The 17,426-nt window shown below is 33.2% G+C and overlaps 1 protein-coding gene across 7 annotated transcripts in view; it reads left to right on the top strand.

The window, feature by feature from the left end:
• The window catches only part of SCAF8 (SR-related CTD associated factor 8), a 185,990-nt gene that overhangs the window by 57,255 nt on the left and 111,309 nt on the right, over nucleotides 1–17,426 (top strand). For 6 of the 7 annotated variants that reach the window (XM_012759849.3, XM_012759847.3, XM_012759850.3 and 3 more), the window contains 7 exons: nucleotides 1,466–1,642; nucleotides 2,738–2,817; nucleotides 4,527–4,641; nucleotides 9,741–9,872; nucleotides 10,127–10,239; nucleotides 11,788–11,981; nucleotides 14,682–14,782. In XM_012759849.3, the coding sequence (XP_012615303.2) occupies nucleotides 1,466–1,642; nucleotides 2,738–2,817; nucleotides 4,527–4,641; nucleotides 9,741–9,872; nucleotides 10,127–10,239; nucleotides 11,788–11,981; nucleotides 14,682–14,782 (912 nt within the window). The remainder of the gene's footprint in view (nucleotides 1–1,465; nucleotides 1,643–2,737; nucleotides 2,818–4,526; nucleotides 4,642–9,740; nucleotides 9,873–10,126; nucleotides 10,240–11,787; nucleotides 11,982–14,681; nucleotides 14,783–17,426) is intronic. The other variant, XM_012759853.3, reaches the window with a different exon arrangement.

The following is a 17,426-nucleotide window of genomic DNA, read 5'->3' as shown; positions in this document are numbered from 1 at the left end:
CTTAAGTGAGACATTGGTTGTGAACACTGTAAATGTTGGACTGAGAGATACAGGGCTCATTTGCTGAGAAATGGAGAATTGCCAGAGATTTTTATGTTGAAATCATGATCTGAACAATCCTTTAAGTGAATTGGACAAGAAAGAAGTCTAGAGACAGTGAATATCTTTTTTGGTAATAATGATTTTGGAAAGGAAGTAATGACTATAAAAAAATAATAAGGTTGGGTACTCTCTGAAAGGATGGTTTCAAAAACATGAGACCATTCTAGACTTTTACAAATATAGAAGTCAATTCAATGTATAGTCTTAGATTGATTCTAGTCTACATTTTTGAGACAGTTGGGAAACTCAATGCAGATGTCAAAAAGAGCAGTTAAATATGTAAAGGAGAAATACAGCATTTCTTTCCTTTCCTCCCATCCTCTCTCCCTCCTTATCCTCCCTGCCTACTTTGTTTTCCCTCCTTTCCTTCCTTCCTCTATCCCTCCCTCCTTTCCTTCCTTCCTCATAGTGATTTAGAGGATTCATGTTGTCTTGTGTTTATTTGTGATCTTAATTGTTCTGGAGCTTCCTGAGTACAATAAGTTAACCAACATAAGTTTTATATTTTCTTTGCTGTCATATTAGTGGTTTTGTAGAAAATATTTAGTTGATAGTTAGATGACTCTAGTTTCCTAATGTTCCTATTTTAGATAGAAACAAAATTTTTTTTATTATTTTTTTTACTGTCGTCTTGCATGGTGTTTGTTCCTTCTACTGGAAGTTGAACTTTACAGATCTTTTGGTTATCAGTAGCTTTGCTGTTTTTATATTTCTCTTCTAAACTGATACATTTTGGATTTAACTTAGGATTAGAACTTGATTGATTATCAGTTATTTCTAGGGTTTTTAAATCTATAGAATCTCTTAAAGATCTTACTATTATGTATCTTTTTTTTAACAAGGATGGGTGCATGGTGGGAACATAGATTGCTTTCAACTCTAGATGGCACAGTTCATTATTAATAACTCATTTCCTTTCATATCAGACTCTAAGAAACAAATTTCTTAACTGTTCTTCACCTTTCAGGAAATGTATTCTGAGATGACAAATTTGAATGATAGCAAAAGATGTTACTGTTTTCAGTGATTGTTCCTTTACAGAATTTAAGGAGTTAATTGAAGCAGGCAGGTATAAGAAGTTTAGTGGGAAAGTGGGTTCTTTATTATCTGTGGTGATATGACCACTTTCTTTTGTTTAAAGTTCACTGACTTTCCTAAAGCAATAGAGACTTAATAAGGACTGTTAATATCTGGTGTACAAAACAACTTTTTTAAAAACTTAACTGTTTTGAGTTAGCAGGGTTTTTTCTTGATCTCATAAGAATGTGTAGAATGATTAATTTTATTGACTAAAAGTTTTACACGGGCACTCTTATAAATAAAACCCAATGCCTGTTTTGTAATAACTTTTTTTCCTCTCCAGCTCCAGCAGTTAATACAAACTTTACAGCTACAACAGCAGAAGCCCCAGCCTTCCATTCTACAGGCCCTGGATGCCGGTCTTGTCGTCCAATTGCAAGCTCTTACAGCACAACTTACAGCTGCAGCTGCAGCAGCCAACACTCTTACTCCCTTAGAACAGGGAGTCTCTTTTAACAAGGTAGAAATTAAATATCAAATCTGTTGTAAATGAATTATTAAATTTTATGTACTCTTGTGTGCATTCTAATTCTATAAATATATTTTGTCATAGACTTTTAATATCCACTGTACTGTAGAAGACATTATGAATTTTACAAAACATTCAAACTGAATAAATCAAATAATTTAAAAATTCCTCTGGAAACATTTAAGATATTTTCTTTTGGCTAACGATAAATAGAAAGATTTTGTGGTCTCCTTTGAGGCAAGTGATTATTTTCTGAACTTGTCTAATTTCTTTCATGAATGCCACAGTTTTATTAATTGTGATATACTGTGTTCTATAATTTTATCCTGCTAAAATTAAAACTGTTCAATATGTGAAAGTTCAAAGGATAACTTCTCCACAGCTTGTCACTATGCTATACTATGATAAGTTGAAGCCTAAGTATAAAAGATAGTGTTTTTAAAATATAAAATCTTTTATGTATAATTTATTGTATGATATCCTAAGTATGCTTCTTAATTATGGGAATATCATAATACTTGGAAGTGGTATTCATATTTTTATTTCTATTATTTTTATAGGAAAGTAAATATTGATTTATTAATACTAGATTATTACTTAGACTTTTTTAAACGCTAGCAGATCCCAAGTCTAATTTAGTCTAACTCTAAATAGCTAGGCCACATAAAAAGCCTTTAATTGAGCATTCAGAAGAATAGTGGAGTATTCCAAAATGAGAACCATACGAGAGGTAGATCTATTGATTATGGTCTTAGATATTTTATCAAGTTGTATTACCATGGGAAAGCCACTTAATTATTTTAATCCTTAGTCTATTTTTCCATAAAATCAGAGCATTAATGTTTATCCTGTGTATATATTGTAATTTGTTTTGTTACATGAGGTAATATGTCAAAGTACTTTAAAGAAAAGTAAAGATCCACTCATAAAATGCTTTATAATAATAGAGTATAAAATGATATAGAACATTTATATATTAAATGATAGAGGTAAATTAATGGAACATTACTGACATTTTAAAGTAGCATTTGCAACTTATATTTGTGTGAAGTACTTCTTAATTTGTCTCTTTTCCCTTTCCCCCAGAAGTTGATGGATAGGTTTGATTTTGGGGAAGATTCTGAGCATAGCGAAGAACCAAAAAAGGAAATTCCAACTTCTCAACTGTAAGAATTATGTTTTTCTTTATAGCCATAGTTTTTTTGCTTATTTTTGTAAGTATTAGAAGGGATGTTGCCATCTGAACTACTGAGTACACTTTGAATAAGCTGGGGTTATTACTTTAAATTTTTGAGCTCTAACACGATAGCAAGGTTCTGGAGATATTGTCTTATTGCCCTTCCTGTATTATTTGGACTCTTTCTCAGATCTTTGCAAATAGTTGGGGTATATTAAGTTCCTTATAGGTAAAATTGATAAATATTGGTAAATCTAGTGATGATATTTTCTGTATCTCCAATTTAATTCAATTGTAAGAATGTTTGCGGTACTAGGAACGAAACTTGCTTCTAGTGCCAAAGGCCACTTCTAGGAAGTTACCAGATTCTGGGAACACATCAACCTAATCAGAAGTAAGAATTGGGTTTATAGGGATTTTGCTTTTTAAAATGGGTTGTATGCTTTTACGTGAATGTGATTTTTTTTTTTCCCCCTAAACAATTCTGCAGAGCCTTAGATTCTGTGGGGGTATGTGAAAGGACCAGTAGGAGGAAGATGTTGCAGGAAAGGGGGCAGTGGAGGTACTGGAAGAGGGAGAATGAATGGTGAAAGTGGCTGGCACTCTTGTTTCAAACAGTGATTATTTTATATATTGGGGATAATATATAAAAACATAATTATAGAATATATTAAATACAAATATGTCATTTTGGTAAAGTGATTCTCCCTGACAAAATTAAAAACTAGTAGTTTAGATTATGAATATACAGTTGGAAGAACCATATGAGATCATGCAGGAGTCCTAAACAATGTAAGAATCTTTTTTCACAGTCTTGATAGAGGGTTATTAATCCATTTTAACACCTTCTGTGATGAGAGGTTAAGTAATTATTATTATGCGTTCTTTTGTTGAACTGAATTCCATTTCCTTTATTTTCTACACATTGGTCCAAGTTTCACTTTCTGAAGCAAGGAAACAGATTTATTCCATTATCTTTGGAGACATAGCTTTTCAATATTTGAAGATAGGTATCGTTCTTCCCCTTAGGTTTATTTGCTCCAGATGAAGTACACTTTTTTCCAACTGTTTCAAGACTTCTCACCATCCTGCTTGCCCATTTTGGGATGCCCTCTTTTTTGTTCATGTCTTACCTTGTGGCACCCAGAATTCCAGGTGTATTCCAGGTGTGAATTTCCCAGAGTATAGTTAAATTATTTCCTCTTATCTAAATACTGTCTATTTGTTTTAATATACCTAATATATATGCTTTTCTAAAGGAAGCATTTTAGTTTTATAAAGTATATGGTCAATTATAATTGTGGAGTGATAGATCATTTTTCTCAGTATCATAGCTAGAGAGGGAGTTAAAGTGACAATGTTTAAACTTTTTATGTGTTATATTGAGGTATTCTTAAAATGCGCTAATGAAAAGCACTAATTTGTATGTATTTAATAGCATGAGACAGTGATATTAGGTCTTCAGCAGAGCATCTCTAACAAGTTATCCATCTATTGAAATACTGTTGAAGAATATATTTCTCTTTTAATGTATTAATGTTAAGTGTTCCACTTTTGGTTTTAAAATTTCAAAACCAAACATTGTAGTAAAGTATGTTTTATTCAATTGGCATTTTTTGTTTTGTTTGAATATTCAGTGTATTTTCATATTATCGTTAGTGGGTTTTAAAATATATTCCCACTTTTTTTTTCTTTTAGTTCTCATGTTTCAGAATCTGTGAACAATTCCATTTTTCATCAGATAGCAGAACAACTACAACAGCAAAACCTTGAACATCTCAGACAGCAGCTCCTGGAACAACAGCCTCAAAAGGTTATAACCCCATCTTGTGGTCGTTAGAGTTATTGCTGTCTGTATTCTGTAAATTGCATTTCTGTGGAGTGGTTTATTTTTTCCTTTGTTCTTAACAGATGAATATCTTCTTACCTGTTTAGCTTTTACCAACCACTTTATTTCTATCTAAAATATAAATGTGGTGATATTTCAACTATTTGTTACTAATAAGATCAGTCTTTTCAGGACCTTTATGGTTTTTTCTGTAATCAAAATGAGTCTGCCAACTTAAGAATGCATGGTGTAGAAATTAATTTCAGTATACTATAAGTAGAGAACAGAAGACAGAGGTAGGGTTTTAGAACTACCTTAGAGCTTCATGTGTTTTTCTCTCCACTCTGTTCCCTGTCAGCAAGGTAATGATGGTTATGTTATTGGTGGTAATGGGATGATGACAAAATAGATTGTGGTCTTTAATTTTAAAAATTTAATTGCTCTTATCATATGACAGGAACTTTATCAGGCATATAATTAATAGGCATGATTACATTTAATCCTCACAAGATAGGATTATGACTCTCATTTTACTCCAGAGGCATTTGAAGCTTGGTGATATCTAATAATATCTGAGATATCTAATACAGAAGTATACAGCTAATGTATATGATCTGTCTTAAGACATGCTCTTATTTTATATATAGCTAAGCAATTTAAAATACTTTTAACTAAAGTACAACGTACCTTTTAGTTGTAAGAATCTTATAAATTTAAATGTGACATAATATTGCACCTTAGAGTGGATAAGATGTGTCAAGTTGTAGAGGTAAGATTAAATCCATTATAAAGTCTATTTCTGCTCTATATGAGAAATACTTGTAAATGTGAACTGTTTAGAATAAGAGTGTCAGGACCTCCCCTCACCATCACATACTTCTGCCTTAGATTTAAAAAAAAAAATTGTCATTAACGAATTTAACATAATACCACAGATATTTTTTAAGTAAGAGCAATGCAAATGATACATACGAAGATGAGTAGAAAAGAGGTTAATTGAGGCTCTGGCCTCAGGTAACCTTTTCTTTAATGGAACACATACATCTGTATGAACACATTGCAGTATTATTTAGTTCTATAATAAGGGGTACCCAAGTGAAGGACTGTGGGAGTATAGAGTAGGGAACAATTCAAATGGAAGGAATAGCAAACTTTAGACACTGTTAGGGTTTGAGCTTGACTTTTTAATGCAAATAGCAGATATAAAGCAGAAATTCGTGATAATTTCCGGGTTGAAACTCATGCCTAGAATTCTGAGAATGGAATTTCATACCTTGTTTTGAGGAAATAATTCTGATAGAAGTGGTAGGAGGGTAAGTATTTTATGTCAAGCATATAATATCTGCCTGAGAATCCAGGAAGTTGAAGATAGAACACAATGAAGAACATTTGGATGGTTTTTAAAGAAAAACACAAATTGTCCTTCAAAGAAAAGGAACAGGTCATAAATGACATAATAATACAAAATCACAGAACTATTATAGAGGCAAGAAGTAGTAGTGGTGAAAGTTGATTTAAAATAGATTTTTTAGCTATAAATGTGACACTATTTGAATTGCCTTAGTCATAGTTTCATTTCAGAAATTTAGCATAACCACTAAAATCGAGGTAATACTCTTGACAAGCTTGTAATTAATAATAATAACCATGTTATTGAAGTGAAAGTTAGTAGAAATTAGAGTAGTCTGTCTTAAGAATCTCACTTCCCCCCCCCCAAAAGGAGAACTCTGTATATTCCAAAATTTCACAGCATACAGTAATAAGATTTCTTTGAAAGGAGTAGAAGTTTTCAAAAGCTTTGTTGTTCAAAAATGAATCTGATGAGGAAAAGAGAGTGGTGAAGAATGAAGCTAGAACTGTTTTCTAATGCCTAAGATGAATAGTGAGTATAAGACCTATGGCAGATTTAGAAAGGAAAGTATGTTAACTAGGGTAACAGTTAAAATTAATAAATTGTGTAATTGGCTCTACCAAACCAGTTGCATTAGTGTACTTAAAATAGGGTGAAATATGTAGAAAAATGGTGCATTTTTGTTTACCAGTAAACTCAGTATGGCTGCCTGAAAGTTATCATAGTGTCTTAGTTAAAGGAATAGGATTGGTAGTACCACCCTACTCGTTGCAGGTCTAACCACACCTGAAGTGTGTTGAGGTCTAGTCTGCATAAAAGTAGAAAACCGTTGAAAATCCGGAGCACTTTTCTGGAGGAAAATGGCCAGAATTATGAAGTTACTAGAAATCATGTAATAAAAGGAATAATTTCTACTATTGTATCTTGAGTAAGTTGGAGTTCATGATTTTGCTAATTGTAATATTAGAATATTCAAAAGATGTTAGGAGAGCTATAGCTCAGAATGAAATGCTGATGATAAAAATGGTTAAGACTAATATAAGAGGATTTTAAAAGAATGTTAAGAATAAAAAAATTAAAGATGATCCAGCCCATTAATGATGAAGAGCTTTCAGTGGGATATCAGAAATATGTAACTTATTTTGCTTCAGAAATTTTTTATATAGGAGAATATATAATGGGAAGAGTAAAACTGAACATGATGAAGTCTAAGATGGGTAATATCCCTAAGTTGTTATAAATAAGTAGTTGTGTATCGGCACAGATAAATTGCATTTCAGGATACTAAAGTTGTAGTGTTATTAGACTCATAAGCCAGGAAATTGCTGTAGACAGAGCATATGCAGATTTCTGTAAAGTCTTTGACAGTCTTTCCTGTCGCTTCTACAGAAAGAATAAGAGAAAAGTGGATTCATAACCGAGCAAAACATGACACATAATAAGTGTTAATGCCAACCTTGAAAGAAGTCTTTGCTAGCTGCTGTTATCCTTGTCTTTTATTTTTTTCAATATTTTTATTGATGTTTTGCATGAAGGTATCATTGAAGAAATTAGAGTATAGTGTATGCTGGGATGTATACCAGAAAAAATAGTAATTTACCACCTGAATCCAGTAGACTCTTATTTTTTAAATATACTTTTAGGTCATCTGACAAATAATTTATAGAAGTGAGCACTAAAGGGAGGGAGGGAAAAATTTTATTTGGAATTTCAATATAATTTAAATTTAGCAAACCTTTTTGTGTCAGTGAAATTTAAATGTCACGTGCTCTTATAGCAACACGGAACATTCTAGGTTTTTATTGCAAAATACTGTAAGATGAAGTCCTTCCTATTGAATGGCTAATTGGATGAGAATAGCGTATTTCCTTTCTTACTTTTTGTCCCTAGATATATTTTTTACTTATCAGTTTTATGGGTTTTGAGAAATACTTGCCCTAAAGGGTATGGTCATGTGAAGACTCATGATCTAATATTTTGCTTATATGTTAAATTTCACCATTATCATTAGAGTTTGGAATGCTGCTGTTTCTTTGCATTCATCTTCTGCTTTGTCTAATCATTGTGAAATATATTCTTCTGTCAGTTTTCTTCTCTTTACCATTATTGGCAGAAAATTAAAAAATCTGAATATTCAACCATGTTCAAGGAAAGCTAAAAAAGCAAACTGCAAGGATGGTACCTCTACTGTTTTTCTTCAAATATAATGCATTAAATCAAATGTAATGCATTAAAACTGAATGATGATAGTATAATGCAATATTTTTGGTAATGCATTAAAACCAAATTATTTCACTATAGAATTATCCTCAACAATTTCATTATTTTTTCTTTATAAAATTGGGGAATAATTGATAAGTAATGATGAGTAATGAATTCCTGGCATGATGAAATGCCAAAATGTTTCAAAGTATAGGAAAATAAGACTTTTTTGGAGGGGGAGGAGACATGGTCTGGCTCTGCTGTTGCCTGGGATAGAGTGCAGTGGCATCATCATAGCTCATGGCAACTCACGCTCCTAGGCTCAAGTGATCCTCCTGCCTCAGCCTCCCAAGTACCTGGGACTACAGGCACATGCCACCACGCCCAGCTAAGTTTTCTACTTTTTGTAGATGTGGGTCTTATTCTTGCTCATGCTGGTCTTGAACTCCTGACCTCAAATAATCCTTCCACCTTGGCCTCCCAGAGTGCTAGAATTACTGCATACCTGCAAGATCATGTTTTAGGAGATTTTATCTACCAAGTCATTTTTTCATAATGAATTTCTTATTTTTCAGTTAAAACTATAATACAGTCAGCACTCTGTACTAATCCACATGAATGAAGTGGTGTGGAGGCATCATTTTAGCTATTTTAAGTAACCTAGAGATGATTTATGGTATATAGAAGGATGTGCATAGGTTATATGCAAATACTGTGCTATTTTATATAAGGGACTTGAGCATCTGGATTTTGGTGTCCTTGCAGGTGTCCTGGAAGAAATACCCCACAGATACCAAGGGTCAACTGTATATATAATTGCTAATCAGATTCATACTGATTAACATGAAGTAAACATTATAACTATATCAAGTTACTATAATTCTCTTTTGGGGAGGATGTGTTCAAATTCTAAGTGTTCCTATAATTAGGCTTCATTGCCTAACTTTTATTAGAATTTTTGAAATATTTTACGTATTTTAAAGTACTTCCTATTATTATTTTGTGAATTCCTCTTGAAGGATATTGAGGAACATCCAAGTTGATAATGGTTTTGCTAGATCAGTGATTTTGATACTGGCATTTGAGCTTTGTTTTGCCTTTTTATACATGTAATATGTGAATATAATTTTTTTTATATAAATTACTTGTACTTTTCATTAGCATCTTTATTAGTGCTAATTGTCAATGAAATTATAGATTCTTTTATACCATTATGTACATTCATGATATAATTTCTTTATTAATCCTCTGTAGTTTATATTGTCCACAATTAAAATTTGTTGAAGACCTTAGTTGATCATATTATTCTAATATTATAGTCCCCACCTTTTATGGAGCTATTTCCTGCATTTAGGTAAACTCAGATTAATATAGTACAACTTCAGATTGATTACTTCATAATTGATGTGACATTTCTTTATGTATTGGGCTCCTTTTTAAACATGTAATTGTGTGATGCTTGCTGTGTTTAAATTTTCATTCAGAATAAAATTATCTTCCAATGTTTGTGTGCTTGTAATGTTCTCAATAGGCCACTCCTCAGGATAGTCAAGAAGGAACATTTGGGTCAGAGCATTCAGCTTCACCATCACAAGGGAGCAGTCAACAGCATTTTCTTGAACCTGAGGTCAATTTGGATGATTCCATAGATATTCAGCAACAGGTAATATTCAGCTTTTCTGGGTCATAAATGTCTAAAGTTAAAACAAATGTATTTTAGTTAAAGAAAACATTGTATAAAATATTGTGTAATGGCAGTGTCCCAAATGTATATTTCCCCACACTTAAGATCCACTTCTGTTTTACTTATAAATTAGGCATTAATGTAAATATTGTGACTATTTTTAAAGGCAAAATTGTTAATATATAACTGAATCTCAGTCAACCTTTTTGTTTGCTATTCTTTTGACTTTTAAGGATATGGATATAGATGAAGCGCAAGATGCAGTGGAAGAGGAGATTTTTGAACAAGAAACTAAGAAAGTGGCGGTTCGCTCAAGATCAAGAACACATTCACGATCTCGTTCAAGGTTCTGTAATAATATTTAGCTATAACTGTGTGTGAACTTTTAAAATGTTGGCTTTATTTCATTGCATCAAGATTAAAGGAGATATTTTTCTTGGACTGACATCTTTTTTTACAGTCTCAGAAAAAAAGTAATTCAGAATTTCAAAAACAGATGATAACCTTTGTTCTGTTTTTAATTGGGTCTATCTGTAGTCATTTATTTGAGTAAGATACACAAGAGTGGCAGCCATGTCATGAGAGTAGGATTTTGGATTTTACTTGATTTTAGATAATTTTACGACACTGGCAAGTTTAGTATAGGATTGCCTCTGAACAACAGTTAAATCACAATATATTTCTTATATTCCATTTCGTTTCATGATAACAAAAATGGTCATGAAAATTGCAAAAATTGTTTTTATAAATGTTAACTATAATACCAAGCCATTATAAAACATGTCTCATAAATGGTTTTCTTTGTGAACCTAAAGTCATCAATCAGTCCTTAACATTTTTTTTTTTTTTTTTTTTTTTTTTTGAGACAGAGTCTCGCTTTGTTGCCCAGGCTAGTGTGAGTGCCGTGGCGTCAGCCTAGCTCACAGCAACCTCAAACTCCTGGGCTCGAGCGATCCTTCTGTCTCAGCCTCCCGAGTAGCTGGGACTACAGGCATGCGCCACCATGCCCGGCTAATTTTTAATATATATATCAGTTGGCCAATTAGTTTCTTTCTATTTATAGTAGAGACGGGGTCTCGCTCTTGCTCAGGCTGGTTTTGAACTCCTGACCTTGAGCAATCCGCCCGCCTCGCCTCCCAGAGAGCTAGGATTACAGGCCCCTTAACATTTTTATACCCTATTTTTTACATGTGAATGCCCCTGAAAATCTGAACAATAAGTACTGGAAGAAAGGCATAAAAGCATTGTCCTTGATGACATTTTCAGACATTTCTTATTCTTATTAACAAAGTTTTCTGTATGTTTATCTCTGCAAATGGGAGTCTGTCAGTTTAACTTTCTCTGAACCTACCTCATGTCAATGAATTATTTCACTGAAACAATTATAGTGCTGAAAGCTTCATTATTTGTCTTCCCAACACTTTATTAACCATTTTGAGGCGAGCTCAGTGGCATATATATGTTTCGCAGGAATAAAAGAGTGTTTCAGTATGACCTTCTATTATAAAGTTAGGCACCATAAAATTTTAGAAGTTGAAAACTACTAAGCTGAATTATATAGTAGCCTAATGCTCTGTTGGAAAAATGTAACATCGTCATTACTTAAAATTGAAAGTGACACCCTTTCCATTATCTCATTCTTCCCTTCTTCTTCTTGATGATGAATAATCACCTAAATTCAAAATCACTGCAAACAAACATGTGTGACTAATGTAAACTTAAGCAGTGCAGAAATTCAGTAAAGGGCCTGTTTGATACTTGATTGTACTATAAAATCCTTTAAGAGGTACCTAAATATTAATATAAGACAATCTTTTTCTTCCCCGTCACTTAGAAGTGACAAATTTGATACAAGGATAACGTTGTTAGAAGTGAAATAAATTTTTTTTTGTAGATCACCAAGGAAACGAAGGTCTAGATCACGGTCAGGTTCTCGAAAGCGTAAACATAGAAAGCGATCACGCTCCCGCTCAAGAGAAAGAAAGAGGAAATCATCACGTTCATACTCAAGTGAAAGGAGAGCCAGAGAAAGGGAGAAAGAACGACAGAAAAAAGGATTACCTCCAATTAGATCTAAAACATTAAGTGGTAAGTAACACATTTTTACAAAGTTTTGGTTTTGATAATATTTTTAAAATAGTTGTCTGCTACAAAGTCTCTCAGGCAAATCTTATTTTCAGACTAAGAAGTTGAAAAGTGGTTTGGTAAATGAGTAATTTTGTCCTTAGTTTTTATAACATACTAGAGAAGAGAAAGAGTAGATTCTACTCAGGTAAGGTTATTGAGAGTTGATTTTCTTTTTCTTTTTTTAATGAAAGTTAGAAAATATATCTTGGCATAGTGGCTCATGCTTATAATCTTAGCACTTTGGGAGGGTGAGGAGAGGGGATCACTTGAGGCCAGGAGTTCAAGATCAGCCTGAACAACATAGTGAGGACCCCCACCCCCCACCCCCCCCTGCATGTCTCCAAAAAGAAAAATTAGTGGGGCATGGTGGCATGCACCATATAGTCCTATCAAAAATGGAAGCTGAGCCAGGAGGATCGTGGGAGCCCGGGGGTTTGAGGTTGTATGAACTGTGATCACACACCCCACTCTAGCCTGGACTACATAGCAAGATTCCTCTCTCAAAAGTAACAGAAAATATGTCTTAACTGATGATATATAAAGCAGTCTGGCCTACAACATGGACACAGTGACTTCTATTCATACTATCCTAACCAATTATGACCACCAGGTTTGTAGAAGTAATTATCCAAAGTATATACACTGCTATAGTTTTTAAAGCAAATTATAAATTTATGGATTATTACTAGGGGAAAAATACCTATTTTTACAAACTTTTTCTGCTGTTACAAGTTAATATGTATGATTAGAGCAACTTTGGTAATGGTGGTGTTTGTTTTAGGAGCAGGCTAGGGGAGGGTTCACTTGGGAGGAATGTTAAGTATAGCAATATTAGTGTCATATTCTGCCTAGAGGATTGTAGTGGGTTATGACTTCTAAGGTGAACTAAGAGATTACAGACAGGCAAAGAGGTACATAAAATGGAACAAATTGTCATTCCTTCCAAAGAGCTAACATTGATCATGTTATCTAATTTCTGAACGTCTCCAAATAAATTTCTTCTGCCAGAGAGATAGGTAAATAATTGGTGTAATTTATACTGTTAGAGCATCTTGGAAACCCAGGCCTATAAACAAAGGTGACAGCCATCTTCTTCCTAAGTTTTGGTGATTCGTGTAGGCTTTGGCTGTCCTGTCTGCATCTTATCAGCTTATTAGAACTAGTATTAATAAAATTGATATTCCTAACTCTGGAAATTTCTTTTTCACCTAAGAGTAAGAGACCTAAATTTAAACATTTTAGTGCTGGCTGTTAAACAATGTCAGAGTTCTGACCACAAAACTGTACTGTGCTTCTCAAATGATTACCGTTAGGACATTCAGAATCATCAATTTATTCACCAATATTAGGGTAGGGCTTTTATGTGGAATCTTTTTCATTTAGTTCTTCACCTAACTTGTGTTGTTGTTGTCAGTGTTTACATAGTTATTGACCATGGACTTGATTTTTTATTTGTCTTATTTTCATGGGTAGAACATACACTAAAAAAAAGAAAATTCAAAAAGCACACAAGCAAACATACATATACCTTATTTTATTGTGCTTTCCTTTATTATGTGCTCCAGATACTGCCAGTCTTTTTTTTTTTTTTTTTTAACAAATTGAAGGTTTGTGGCCACCCTGCTGTAAGTAAGTTTGTTGGTGCCATTTTTCCAACAGCATGTACTCACTTTTTGTCTCTGTGTCAGCATTTTTTAGAAATGAAGTATTTTTAAATTAAGATATGCACATTGTTTTTGTAGTGATAATGCTATTATTGCACATGTAATCATTCCAGCACAGAAGGACACTTAAAAGGTTCACAGATAGATTGCAGTGAGAAGTGGTTTTGAAATTTGTTGCACATTGTAATCACCTAGGGAATCTTACAACTCCCAGTTCCTAGTCTTTTGTATACCTGCAGTCCCCAACCCCCAAGCCATGGACCAGTAGTGGTCTGTGCCTTGTTAGGAACCAGGCCACGCAGCAGGGGTCACCGCAGTGACCGAGTGAAGCTTCATCTGTATTTATAGCCACTCCCCATTACTTACATCACCACATAAGCTCCACCTTCTGTCAGATCAGCAGGGGTATTAGATTCTCATAGGAGTGTGAACTCTACTGTAAACTCTGTGTGGGAGGGAATCTAGGTTGCATGCTCCTTATGAGAAGCTAAAGCCTGATGATCTGAGGTGGAGCTGAGGCAGTGATGCTAGCTCTGGGGAGCGGCTGCAAATACAGATTATCATTAGTAGAGAGGTTTGACTGCACAATAAATATAATGTGCTTGAATCATCCTGAAACCATCCTCTCCCCCATCAGTGGAAAATTTGTCTTCTTTGAAACAGGTCCCTGGTGCCAAAAAGGTTGGGGACTGCTGTCTTATACTACATACCACTCATCATCTCTTAGAATGGGTCCCTAGCAGCCACAAGTGGTTCAAGTGTATAGCTAAGCTTGAGAGCAGGTGACACACAAGTGGTGTACTTGGCAGAGATGTGAGTGAATATCTAAGAGTTTGGTTGATTTTAAACATAACAGATACAAGTGCTCATTAACAAGTACTTGTAATATACTGTCTTAAATTTAATCTATTGGTAGTATTGCTTTTTCTTTAGCTGTTTTTGAAAGAAATAACTGTGTATATGTGATTTAGGTCATTTGTCTCTTATGTCTTGGCAGTATGTAGTACTACTCTCTGGGTTGGTCAGGTGGACAAGAAGGCAACACAGCAAGATTTAACCAATCTATTTGAAGAGTTTGGGCAAATTGAATCCATCAATGTAAGTACCTATTCTTAAACAATAATTTAAGGTTAATAAAAAGAGAGGGAATTTTCACTCATACAAAGAATCATTTCTGTTGCTAATTAGCTCAGTAGTATCTGCCTTTAATAATGCATATCTATACAAGGATTGTTATACTTTGGTCATTTATATATTCGTTTTGGTGCTGTTTCCATTCTTAATTAAATTTCTTTTTAAGTGGAATTGTAACAGAATATTCTTGGAGGTTTTACAGCAGTGTAGTACTTGATTCCTAAAAACATCAAATGTCTGAGTTAGCAGAAACCCTATATGTGATCTAGTTTAATTCCTTTTTTAAAAAATGTATATAAGGAAACGGAGTCCTAAAGACTTGTAATCACCTACACAATGAGCACTGTACATTGTGGTGGAGATACAACTGGACTTTGGATTCTAGGTTTTTTTGCCTGTTTTTTCTTTTCTCACTCTTACCCTCTCATTCTTATAAAACAAAGGAAATGCTAGGCAAGAAAAAACGGGATAGCCAGGGAATTGGTGGTAGTTTGAACATAATCTCACTCTTTAACTTGATTCTTTCACTGATTTTGCACCACCCAATCTCTTTCTTTGAATATGCATTTCATTCTTTCTGAGGCCTGTTGCTTTTCCCTGAGGGGCAGACAGCCTTAGACTGTTTTTATATTTACAAATCATTTGCTTTCTGTCTCCTCCCATTATGTAAATTGCAGGTAGTGAAATAAAATTAACTAATGAAATGTATTGTAGTCATTCATTTGAGAACTGGATTTCATTAGGCTTCTGATTTCATTTGCTGTTTTGTTATACTTTGATGTCTATTGGACCTTTTACCAGAAAATTGCCCAGTTTTTCTTCCTAGTCTTAATTCCCAATATTCCTTAAAAGGCCAAACTTGACTTTTCTGTATTAATAACAGCATTCTTCATTTGAATTGAGTTTAACCATTTGTATTTTACTTTCAAGTATGTATGATCTTGTTGGAGCCTCATAAGAAGTTGGTTAATTTAATTAAGATACTATTATTTTCCAATAAAGAAACTAAGTGATTTGTTTGAGCTACACAGATAATAGGCGATTGGTTGAATATTTAAAGTTAGGTAATTCAGATTTTTCTTTCCACACAAGAGTGTTATACACTTCTTGCTTTTTTTCATTTTAAATTTGACCTGTCAGAATATAGCAATCTTTCAGAGTCTATCATCATATAACTTCTCTGAGATTTTTTTCTGATTTTCCCCTACCCTTAAACTACTGGTTCTTGGCCCTAGCTAGCTACATATCAGAAATAAATGTTGACATTTGAAAAATTAGGAATGTCCATGCTCAGTATCTTTAAACTCTTAGCAGAGTGCCTTAGTTACACAGGTGATTCTGATGCACAGCCAGGAATCATTGTTCTGAAACCACCCTGTATCCCAGTAACATTTTGGATTTTCTTGTTTATAGTATTTGTAGTATTTCTTGTTTCATAGTCCCTTGAACATCTGTTTGCCTTACCCCCTCTCATATTGCATATTTTTGAGAGCATATTATTATTTACAAATAATAAACACGAAGTTATTTTGTGAACTGAACAGAATGGTTACTGGTAAAATTTAGGATGTGAAAAGTTGTTGGAAGATTTATAAACCCATTCACTTATTTGTGGGGAGTTTGAAGACAGAAAAGTCCCTTAAATATGGCATTTAGTAGGTTATTGGTGAGTTTGAAGAGGATATTTTCAGTGAGTTGGTGAGGGGTTGGAGCTATTATATTGCAAGAAATAAAAGAAGAATGTTAGGGTTTAGATAAGTGTCCCTTTTAAGAGATCTGGTTTAAAAAGACAGTAGCTTGAGTGTTATCAAGGCTGAGGAGAAGTTTTTATTTTGACAAATAAAACTTATTAGGTGTTAAGTAATAATAAAGTGATAGAACACCTTTTGAGTTTCTCAAAAAGAAACTGAAATGCTGTGCATAGTTTTCTGAATTCATACATTAAGGATAATTTTATGATCTGGTAGTTTATGGGGTAGTTAAATGCTTTGTAAGTCAGTCTCATATCTTTATACCGAGGTTATTTTCCTATTCATGTTAAAACTTTTGTTCAAATAACTTGAACAAAATAAAGTTTTATAAAAAACTAAAAAGTTTTAGTTTTATCATCAGTTACAAATTATAGATTTTATATTTAGGATAAGATACTTCCCCAAAACAAAAAGCTTCCTCACATTACTCAATGCAATATTTGGAAAAATTGAAATAATACTAGGAATACATTATTTGTCCTCAAATATTTTGGTCATGCAATATTGTTTTCCTTTAATCTGGTGGCATTCATTGTATATATGTAGTTACACATTTTTGTTCTTAATAGTCTTTATTTTGTGTTCAAAAAACTGACATGTGATATTTAAGATTTCACATATATTGTGTCTTAGAATGAGACTTAATTAGGTTTTAATTTGGGTTTTTTTTAAAAACAATTAATTGTACATTAGTTGCACCAATAAACAGCTGAAGGAAGAAAGGGGAAAACAATTCAGTAACCTATCAAAATTGAATTTGAGCTTTAGTCAATGTTCTATTTCATTAAAACTATAAAATGTCCGAATGAATTTCCATTCTTTTATACTCTTTTCAAAAAAAATTTTTTTCTTTTTTT

Source organism: Microcebus murinus, chromosome 5 (assembly GCF_040939455.1).
Source record: "Microcebus murinus isolate Inina chromosome 5, M.murinus_Inina_mat1.0, whole genome shotgun sequence".
NCBI classification, from domain to species: domain Eukaryota; kingdom Metazoa; phylum Chordata; class Mammalia; order Primates; family Cheirogaleidae; genus Microcebus; species Microcebus murinus.
The sequence above is the reverse complement of the archived record's forward strand: the minus strand, read 5'-3'. Positions and strand labels throughout refer to the sequence as shown.